Raw genomic sequence first — 11,063 nt, 5'->3', positions numbered from 1 at the left:
AGGGGGGCCATCCCTCCTTGGACAAAGAACTTCCCTAACTCGCTGCTCCTCGGCCCCGCCGAGCCCGCAACTTCCCAGAGGCGCGGCTTGGAGCAGCGGGGGAGTGAAGGGGGCCTGAGGACGGGGAAGGACCCCGGACGGACCCCGGAAGGCCCCGCTCGGCGCCTCTCCGCCGTTCTCACCAATCAGAGCCCGCTCCTGCTCCCCGCCCCCTCAGCGCAGCCAATGGCCGCGCTCCACATCGGGCGGTGCCTCTGCGCGCGCCGCGCACCGCGAAGGCCCCCAAGGCTGGGGTGTCCACCGCGCTGCCTGCACCGTGCCGCGCATCGCCGCTCCCACCGTGGCCAAACCGCGGCGAGCGCAGCCCCGGGGAGAGTTCGGGAATCGCGGCGCGGATCCCCCGCCCCGCCCCGCGCTGTCCCAGCGCTCCTCGCCCGCCTTTCCCCCCGCGGCGGGTCCGGCGGCGCGCGGGGCGGCGCGGGGCGGGGCGGGCGCGGCGGGGCCGATGAGGCCGCCCGGGGCGCCGCGGGATGTGGCGCTGGAGGTGCCGCCCGCGCTGAGCGCTCCCGCCGCCGCCATGGGAGCGAGCGCGGCCCCGGCGCTGCCCGAGCGCCTCCGCCTGCCCGTCTGCTTCCTCGGCGTGTTCGCCTGCTACTTCTACTACGGCATCCTGCAGGAGAGCATGTGAGGGACAGCGAGGCGGCGGGGACACGGGACGGGGACGCCGGGACACACACGGGGACACGCGGGGCTGGGGGCTGTGCAGAGGGAGCGGGGCAGAGCCGGACGCGGCCGGGGCGCTCCGCTCCGTCCCGGTGCCCGGGGTTCTGTTTCCGGTCTCACCGGTGCCTGTCCCGCTCTGTCCCCGGTGTCGCCGTGTGCCCGCCGTGTCCCCGGTGTCCGTCCCGCAGCACCCGCGGCCGTTACGGGGAGGGAGCGAAGCAGGAGAAGTTCAAGTACGCGCTGAGCCTGGTGTTCATCCAGTGCGTGATCAACGCCGCCTTCGCCAAACTCCGTAAGTGCGGGAGCCCCGGGGCAGCTGCGGCCGGGCCGGGGCCGCTGCTGAGCCCCGTCCCTGACCTTGTCCTTGTCCCCACGCCTGTCCCCATCCCTGTCCCTGTTGTCACTGTCCCCATACCCGTCCCTGTTGTTCCTGTCCTGGTCCTTGTTGTCACTGTCCCCGTCCTGTCCCTCTTGTCCCTGTTCCCGTCCCCGTTGTCACTGCCCCTGTTGTCCCTGTCCTGACACTGTTGTCCCTGTCCCTGTTTTCACTGTCCCCATCCCTATCCCTGTTGTCCCCGTCCCCGTTGTCACTGTCCCCATCTCTGTCCCTGTTGTCCTTGTCCCCATCCCTGTTCCTTTGTCCCCATCCCTGTTCCTTTGTCCCCATCCCTGTCCCCGTTGCCCCTGTCCCCGTTGTCCCTGTTCCCATCCCCATTGTCCCCGTTGCCCCTGTCCCTGTCCCCATTGTCCCCGTTGCCCCTGTCCCCATTGTCCCTGTCGCAGTGCTGCGGCTGCTGGACGCCGCCCGGCCGGACCGCACGCGCCGCTGGCTGTACGGGGCCTGCTCCCTGTCCTACCTGGGCGCCATGGTGTCCAGCAACGCCGCGCTGCAGTTCGTCAGCTACCCCACACAGGTATGTGGGGACAGGGGGACACTGAGGGGACACTGGGACAGGGCTGGGGACAGGGGGACAGGGCTGGGGACAGGGCTGGGCGCCATGGTGTCCAGCAATGCCGCGCTGCAGTTCGTCAGCTACCCCACACAGGTATGTGGGGACAGGGGGACAGGGCTGGGGGACATGGGGACATGGCTGGGACACTGAGAGGACACTGAGGGGACATGGGGACAGGGCTGGGAGACATGGGGACACTGAGGTGACATGGGGACAGGGCTGGGGGACGTGGGGACAGGGCTGGGGAACATGGGGACATGGCTGGGGACAGGGCTGGAGGACATGGGGACACGCTGGGACACTGAGGGGACATGGGGACACAGCTGGGATACTGAGAGGACACTGAGGGGACATGACTGGGACACACAGCAGACATGGGCTGGGTCACTGAGGGGACATGGGGACATGACTGGGGGACAGTGAGGGGACACAGCTAGAGGACACGAGAACATGAGCTGGGACATTGAGAGGACAGTTGGGGGACACAGGGACGTGGCTGGGGACATGGGGACACAGCAGGGACACTGAGGGGACACAGGGACGTGGCTGGGGACATGGGGACACAGCAGGGACACTGAGGGGACACAGGGACGTGGCTGGGGACATGGGGACACAGCTGGGGGACACTGAGGGGACATTGAGGGGACAGCAGCTGTGACACCAAGCCCAGCTCTCGTTTTCCTGGGGTCCCTTTGGTGTCACTGGGGGTGCAGGGAGGGGCTGAGGGGATTGTTAATTGTGGGGGGTTGTTAATTAGGAAAATTGTAAATTAGGGGGTTCTTAATTGGGGGAATTGTTAATTGGGGAATTGTTAATTAGGGGAGGGTTGTTAACTGGGGGAATTGTTAATTGGGGAATTGTTAATTAGGGGAGGGTTGTTAACTGGGGGAATTCCCTTAGGGGTGGGTGCTGAACTTTCCCTGCTGGGTCTCAGCTGCCCCAGGGGATTTCTGGGGTCTCATTTTGGGGTCTCATTTTGGGGTCTCATTTTGGGGTGTGGATCATTAACACCATTAATCTTCCCTTGCAGGTCCTGGGCAAGTCCTGTAAACCCATCCCAGGTGAGGGAATTCCCTGATCTGTGGCATTTGTGGGGATTTCTGTGCCTCCAGCAGCCCCTAAATTTATTCCAGGGAGGGCTTGGGGTCGCTCTGAGATGTTCTTTCTCCCCAGCCATGATTTGGGGGTGACATTTAAAGGATTTAATTCCTGTGAGTGGATTTTAGGGACAGTTTTTGATGTCCTGGGGGGTGATATTTTAAGGATTTAATTCCTGTGAATGGATTTTGGGGGCAGTTTTTGCCCTGCCTTGTCCCCAGTGATGATCCTGGGGTAACTTTTTAAGGATTTAATTGCTGTGAGTGGATTTTAGGGACAGTTTTTGATGTCCTGGGGGTGACTTTTTAAGGGTTTAATTGCTGAGGGTGGATTTTGGGGGCAGTTTTTCATGTCCTGGGGGTGATATTTTAAGGGTTTAATTGCTGAGGGTGGATTTTCTGCCCTCCCTTGTCCCCAGTGATGCTGCTGGGGGTGACCCTGCTGAGGAAGAGGTACCCCCCAGCCAAGTACCTGTGTGTGCTGCTCATCGTGGCTGGCGTGGCCCTGTTCCTGTACAAGCCCAAAAAGGGGACAGGGGACACTGAGCTCGTCTTTGGCTATGGGGAGCTGCTGCTGGTGAGTGCTGGGACCCCACAGAGACCCCACAGGGACCCCAAGGGTCTGGGACTTGGGGCTCACACCTGGGATAAACCCTGGGGGCTCAGGTGGGATTTAGTCCTCACCTGGGATTAACCTGGGTTTTGGGTGGGATTTATTCCTAGGAGGAGCCTTGGGGACTCAGGTGAGATTTAGTCCTGGGATTAACCTGGGTTTTGGGTGGGGTTTATTCCTGGGATAAACCCCAGACTCTCAGGTGTGCCTTGGAGCTGTGGCAGGACAGGTGGGGGCAAGAGGAGCCTTCCTGTGCTCTGCACATCCCATTAATAACAATTCCCATTAGCAGCCCTAATTAATGATCCCTAATTAACAATCCCCAACTGACAATCCCTGTTGGTAACTGCTGTAAAATGGGGGAATTGGCATTTTCCCTGGGGAGAACAACCTGAGCCTGACAGTGTCTGTGTGTGTCCCCTGTCTGTCTGTCCATCCCCTGTCTGTCTGTCCCTGCCCTGGCCATGCCCAGCTGCTGTCCCTGACCCTGGATGGGCTCACTGGGGTGTCCCAGGACCACATGAGGGCTCACTACCAGACCAGCTCCAACCACATGATGCTCAACGTCAACCTCTGGTCCACGCTGTTCCTGGGGGCAGGTGAGGAGCTGGGGCTGGACCCGCGGCCTGGGGGCACTTTGGGGCTCTCTGGGTTTTTGGGGGGGGTTTTGTTTGTTTGTTCATGACCCAGCCTTGCCACCTCCTGCAGCTCCCAGAGCAACTCCAGGTGGGAGCAGAATCAGAGCTCAGGAGAGCTGGGAGCCAAAACTGAGCCCAGAACAGCTCCTTCTCCAGGGGGGAGCAAAACCAGAGTCCAGGAGAGCTGGGAGCCAAAACTGAGCCCAGGAGGGCTGGGAGCTCCCAGAGCAGCTCCTGCTCCAGGTGGGAGCAGGAACAGGGAGCTCAGGAGGGCTGGGAACAGAATCAGGAGCTTAGAAGGGCTGGGAGATCCTAGAGCAGCTCCTGCTCCAGCTGGAGCAGAACCAGAGCCCAGGAGAGCTGAGAGATCCTGGAGCAGCTCCAGGTGGGGCAGAAATCAGAGACCAGGAGGGCTGGGAGATCCCAGAGCAGCTCCTGCTCCAGGTGGGAGCAGAATCAGGAACCCAGGAGGGCTGGGAGGTGCCAGAGCAGCTCCAGGTGGAGCAGAAATCAGAGACCAGGAGAGCTGGGAGCAGAATCAGGAACCCAGGAGAGCTGGGAGGTGCCAGAGCAGCTCCAGGTGGAGCAGAATCAGGAGCCCAGGAGGGTTGGAAGGTGCCAGAGCAGCTCCAGGTGGAGCAGAATCAGGAACCCAGGAGGGCTGGGAGGTGCCAGAGCAGCTCCAGGTGGAGCAGAATCAGGAGCCCAGGAGGGCTGGGAGGTGCCAGAGCAGCTCCAGGTGTAGCAGAAATCAGAGCACAGCAGAGCTGGGAGCAGAATCAGGAACCCAGGAGGGCTGGGAGCTGCCCCTGGCACTGCAGGAGCTTCAAGGTCCCTTCCAGCCCAGACCATTCCAGGATTAGGCAATAGCACTCCTGATTAATTAATGAGGGGCTGTTCTGTTGGAGTTTGATCCCAGTTAATGAGCTTTCTTTCACTAATTAACCAGGATTGCTTCTCCTGCTGCTGTTTCCTGTTTGTTTGTGGAACTCACTCTGTGTTTTGGGGGTTCTGAGCCCCCCTGGGCAGGGGTTGCTCACCCTGGGCTGTTTTGCAGGGATCCTGTTCACAGGGGAGCTCTGGGAGTTCCTGAGTTTCACGGAGCGTTATCCCAGCATCATCTCCAACATCCTCCTCTTCGGCCTCACCAGCGCCCTGGGCCAGGTCCGTGCCCGGGGTGGGGCTGGGGTGGGATTTTGGGGTGGGGTTTCCTCCCTGGGAGGGGCTGGGGTGGGATTTTGGGGTGGGGTTTCCTCCCTGGGAGGGGCTGGGGGTGGGATTTTGGGGTGGGGTTTCCTCCCTGGGAGGGGCTGGGGGTGGGATTTTGGGGTGGGGTTTCCTCCCTGGGCGGGGCTGGGGTGGGATTTTGGGGTGGGGTTTCCTCCCTGGGCGGGGCTGGGGTGGAATTCCCAGGGGATCTGCACCTGCCCCATCCCTGGTGTCCCTGGATGAGCTCCAAGGCCCCTCCAGCCCCTCCCAGAATTCCAAAACCACTTTAACCCACAACAAACAGGATTTGAAGGAGGATCCTTTGAGATTTTCGTTCCCTGGGATGGAATTCCCAGGGGATCTGTTCCTGCCCCAAGGCCCCATCCCAGAACTCCATCCCCCCTTTAACCCCAGATTTAGGGATCCCCTCTGGGGTTCCCTGGCAGTACCTGTGGGGTTTCCAATCCAGATTTGGGGGATCCCCTTTGGGGTTCCCTGGCAGTACCTGTGGGGTTTCCATCCCCCTTTAACCCCAGATTTTGGGGTTCCCTGGCAGTGCCTGTGGAGTTTCCAATCCAAATTTGGGGGATCCCCTTTGGGGTTCCCTGGCAGTGCCTGTGGGGTTTCTCTCCCCCTTTAACCCCGATTTTGGGGTTCCCTGGCAGTACCTGTGGGGTTTCCATCCCCCTTAACCCCAGATTTTGGGGTTCCCTGGCAGTACCTGTGGGGTTTCTATCCCCCTTTAACCCCAGATTTTGGGATTCCCTGGCAGTGCCTGTGGGGTTTCCATCCCCCTTTAACCCCAGATTTTGGGGTTCCCTGGCAGTACCTGTGGGGTTTCCAATCCAGATTTGGGGGATCCCCTTTGGGGTTCCCTGGCAGTGCCTGTGGGGTTTCCATCCCCCTTTAACTCCAGATTTTGGGGTTCCCTGGCAGTACCTGTGGGGTTTCCAATCCAGATTTGGGGGATCCCCTTTGGGGTTCCCTGGCAGTGCCTGTGGGGTTTCCATCCCCTTTAACCCCAGATTTTGGGGTTCCCTGGCAGTACCTGTGACTGTCCCTGGTGTTTTTGGGCAGAGTTTCATCTTCATGACCGTGGTGTACTTCGGGCCCCTGACCTGCTCCATCATCACCACCACCAGGAAGTTTTTCACCATCCTGGCCTCCGTGGTGCTCTTTGCCAACCCCATCAGCCCCCTGCAGTGGGTGGGCACCGTGCTGGTCTTCCTGGGTGAGGAGGGGCCTGCAATGGGAGGGGGAAACTGTGTAGAAATATGATGTACATAATGTTAAAAATATATAAAAATGGAATGTAAATAATCTAAAAAGAATCTAAATGAAATGGGAGATGGGATCACACAGCACTGGGGACAGGCTGGGAGAGTCACAGCTGGAAGTGGTTTCAGCAAGAGGGAAATAGTGTAGAAATATGATCTACATAATGTTCAAAAATATAAAAATGGAATGTAATATAAAAATAATATATAAAAAATTAATATAAATAGTCTAAAAATAAATAGTCTAAAAATAATACAAAGATAATACAAAAATAATACGAAATATAAAAATAATATAAAAAACAACTTAAATAATCTAAAAATCATCTAAAAATTGAATGTAAAGAATGTAAAAATAATCTATAAAATTTTAATATAAATAATCTAAAAATAATCTAAAAAAGTCTAAAAATTGAATGTAAATAATCTAAAAAGAATCTAAATGAAATGGGAGATGGGATCACACAGCACTGGGGACAGGCTGGGAGAGTCACAGCTGGAAGTGGTTTCAGCAAGGGGGAAATAGTGTAGAAATATGATGTACATAATGTTAATAAATATAAAAATTGAATGTAAGCAATCTATAAAAGTTAATATAAATAATTTTAAAATAATCTAAATGATAAAAAAACTAAAAATTGAATGTAAATAATCTAAAAATAATGTATAAAATGGTAATATAAATAATCTAAAAATTGAATGTAAATAATTAAAAATAATCTATAAAATTTTAATATAAATAATCTAAAATAATGTCTAAAAATTGAATGTAAATAATCTAAAAATAATATTAAAAATATAAAAAGAATATAAGAAGAATATAAGAATATAAAAAATCTAAAAATTGAATGTAAAAAACCTAAAAATAATATTAAAGTTTAATATAAATAACCTAAAAATCATCTGAAAATATAATGGAAATAATCTAAAAAGAATATAAGAAGAATTAACATAAATAATCTAAAGGTAATATAAAATATAATGTAAATAATGTAAAACCATAAAAGTTTAGTATAAAGAATATAAAAATAATATTAAATATAAAGTAAATAATCTAAAAATAATGTAAAAATTTAATATAATGAATGTAAAGTAATATATAATGTAAAAAATCTAAAAAGAATATTAAAGTTTAATATAAAGAATATACAAATAATATTTAAAATTATGTAAATAATATAAAAGTTTAATATAAAATACATAAATAACATATAAAGAATATAAAAATATAAAATACATAGTATGTAAATAATATAAAGTATATAAATAATTTTAAAATTAATCTAAAAATATAAAATAAGAGGGAAATAACAAATTAAAATTTGGATTTTCTGCCTAAACACTCCTCAATATTCAAACAAATAAAAGTTACCATATGTACTGAACCCACAAAATAAATTAAAAAAAAATTAAAGTCCCCACATGTATAAGCTGGCAAGCTAAAGCAATAAAATTGAGATTTCCCTTTATCTTCCATCATATTTCCAGTAACTGCTCAGATTCAGTCTGTGCTGCTTTGTCATGAACAATGTAAAAAAAGTTTTAATTTCACATTCAGAAAAATTCTCTGAATTCCACAGAACCATTTTTTGTCTCAGCTCAAGGAGCTTTAGGAGCAACAGGAGTTTGCACAATGATTTATATTTAAAAAAAAATAAAAAACCAGGAAAATTAACTAAGCCTTGAAAATAAAATGATGCAAACATTTGTTCAAAAATTATTTTTTTCATATATTTTAGATTCCTTCTATTTTGTAGAAATGTTTTTTAATTAAGAATCTCAATATAAAAGTGATTCACTAGGAGCTCCTTTCCCCCAGCTCCTTCCAGGGGTGAATTTGGGGATTTTCAGCTGATTTTTCCCTGGTTTGAAAACCCAAATTTTGTGTTTTTTCTCCTCAGGCCTTGGACTCGATGCCAAATTCGGGAAGGGGGTGAAGAAGACATCACACTGAGATCCCCCCTTGGAATGAACTTTTAATTTATTGTCTTGTACCTCAGAATCTGGCCTGGAACTGGACTCAGGACAGGGAATCAGAAGGAAACCATGTGGGATTTCTTTTTGGTTTGTTTTTTTTTGGTGTTTTTTTTTTTTTTTTTTTTTTAATTCTAGATTGTCTCTAAAATGTAATTCTTTATTCTGAGGTTTAATTCAGCTTTTTTTGTGTAATCAGAGCTGCCCCAGGGCTGAGCAGCAGCAGCAGATCCTTGCCTTAAACAGGAAAACACAAATCCTTCCTATCTTTATTAAAGAAACCAGACAATGGCCACTGCTCTGGGATTTTTTTGGGGTTTGGCTGATTTGGGGTCCTTTGGGGTGATCCCCTCCCAGCTGTGGGGCTTGCAGAGGGTTGGAGCAGCTCCTTGGGATTTCTGCTGCTGGGAAATCCTGTCCTGGCTCCCAGGAAATGAGAATTCCCCAAATTTGGGATCCCCCTGGGGGGAATTCCCCAAATTTGGGGCAGCTCCTCTCATCCCATGGGATCCCCCAGCAGGAATTCCCCAAATTTGGGGCACATCCCATCCCATCCCATGGGATCCCCCTGGGGGAACTCCCCAAATTTGGGGCAGCTCCCATCCCATCCCATGGGATCCCTCTGGGGGAATTCCCCAAATTTGGGGCAGATCCCATCCCATCCCCCAGCAGGAATTCCCAGAGCAGCTCTGACATTTCCCCTGGACAGGAGCAGCTCTCTGGGGTTCCCAACCCCTCCCAAAAATCCTTTGGGATGTTCCTGCCTGGATCCAGCTGTCCCTCAGGATAAACCCCAAATCCCACTGTGGGATCCAAGGAATTTCCATCCTCTGCTGCTTTTTATTCTCCTTTAGGAGGAAGATTCTGTTCTGTGGGTTTTGGGCTTTGCTCCTTTTTCCCAACCTGAGGCAGGGCTTGGATTGAGAGGGGGAAATGTCAGGAAACTCCTCCTGACCCCAGGGAAGGGCCAGGGGTGCACAAAGAACATCCAGGGAAGGGCAAAAAGGATTTTTAATTCCTGCTGCCAAGGCCCCATCCAGCCCTGGGAGGTGTGTGGATGGGATTTAAGGTCCCTTCCAGCCCCAGCCATTCCACAATTCCCAGTTCCAGTGACCTGAGGGCAGCTCAGAATTCCCAAGGGACAAATCCCAGCCCTGGGATGCAAATCCAGGTAAATAAAAGATTTTTTTTGGATTTTTCCAGCCCTGGGAGCTCCCTCTGCCTGTCAGCTTTGGGATGAAGAGCTCTTTCCCAGTGGGGAAAAGGCTCTGGAATGTTCTGGGCATCCCCGCAGGGAATTCCTGGGGTTTGTTTGGTGCAGCTCCCGTTTTTCCTCCCTCCCGGTTTTTGTTGCCTCCAGCTCCCAATTTTCACCCGTTCCCACTCAGTTACCAGCAGGGGGAACTCTGCTTTCAACCATTCCCAACAAACACCGGGAGAAAACAAAAAAAAAAAAAAAAAAAAAAAGCGGCTCCTGCTGGAGCCAAACCCAGCTGCAAATCCAGATTTCCTCCAGGTTTTTTTCCTCATTTTTCTTTGTGTTTGATCCTTCCCGGCCGCCCCCAGAGCCGGGTTTGGGGCTGGGATCCTCCCCCTGCTCCTCCCATTCCCGCTGGGATTGTCCCGGGAAGCTCGAGGGGATCAGAACCCACCCCGGGAAGGGGAGCTTGGATTGAGGAGCTGAGATTTCACTCTCAGGAGGGAATTTGGCAGCTCTGCTCCCTCTCCTTTCATCTCCCCTGCTTCTCCCAGCTCCTCCTGCAGCTCCAGCAGCAGATGGTTCAAGAAAAAAAAAAAAAAAAAGAAAAAAAAATCGCAAATGTTTGGAGAGGAGAGGTGGAAGGGATTGAATTTTTGGGTATTTTATGGGGATGGAGATAATTCTGGAAGTGATCGTTTCCTGGTGGTGAGGAATTGTTGTTGTTCCCTTGGAATGTTGGAGTTCCTCTGAAATCCCCCGAGGATGTTTTGGGGACAGCAAGGAAAGGTTTCCAGGCTGGTGAATGATTTAATGGTTTGACAATTTGCTTCCCTGCAGGTTTGGTTTAATTGTCCCCACATGGAATCAAATATTGGGGATTTTTCCCTTCATAAAATCCCTGTTTGGAGCCCCCAGGGGGGAGCTGGAGGCAGCCCTGGGGCAGGAGCAGAGGCCTCAGCTCCAAATACCCCCAAACCTGAATATTCCAAAGCAATCCTCCAAGGCAATCAACCCCTCATTTGTTAATTTTTGTTGGGAAAACAAACCCCAGGAAAGGTTTTGGGTTGGGAGGGAGCTGAAAAAAAATAAAACTGCCTTGGAATCAATTTTGGGGGATTTGGGGACAACGTTCTGGGGCCCCCCCCAAACCTGCAGGTTTTGGGAGAAGGAAACAATTCCACAGCAGGATCAGGTTTTAATGAGTCTGGGATCAAAAGCAGCCTGGAAAACAAGAGCAGCCTCATCAGGAGCTGCTGCTAACGAGCAGCAAAGCCCCGCGCAGGGCTGGGGGAGCTGCTGCCGCGGTGGATTGAAAGGATGAGTTGCTCCTCTCCTCCAAAATCAGCTTTGATGCTCCTCCAATCCAGGTAAAAATAGC

General features: G+C 51.6%; 1 protein-coding gene across 1 annotated transcript; it reads left to right on the top strand.

The window, feature by feature from the left end:
• The first annotated feature begins 487 nt into the window (after window positions 1-487).
• On the top strand, window positions 488-8,775 carry SLC35B1 (solute carrier family 35 member B1). The gene is made up of 9 exons (XM_056512200.1): window positions 488-684; window positions 912-1,015; window positions 1,507-1,637; window positions 2,707-2,737; window positions 3,193-3,350; window positions 3,859-3,985; window positions 5,082-5,188; window positions 6,311-6,464; window positions 8,412-8,775. Exons 1-9 carry the CDS (start codon window positions 506-508, stop codon window positions 8,462-8,464), a joined length of 1,044 nt encoding a protein of 347 aa, XP_056368175.1. The 5' UTR covers window positions 488-505; the 3' UTR covers window positions 8,465-8,775.
• Window positions 8,776-11,063: the final 2,288 nt, after the last annotated feature.

The sequence above is a fragment of the Oenanthe melanoleuca genome, chromosome 27 (assembly GCF_029582105.1).
Source record: "Oenanthe melanoleuca isolate GR-GAL-2019-014 chromosome 27, OMel1.0, whole genome shotgun sequence".
Lineage (NCBI taxonomy): Eukaryota > Metazoa > Chordata > Aves > Passeriformes > Muscicapidae > Oenanthe > Oenanthe melanoleuca.
This window is presented reverse-complemented; position numbering and strand designations above follow the sequence as displayed.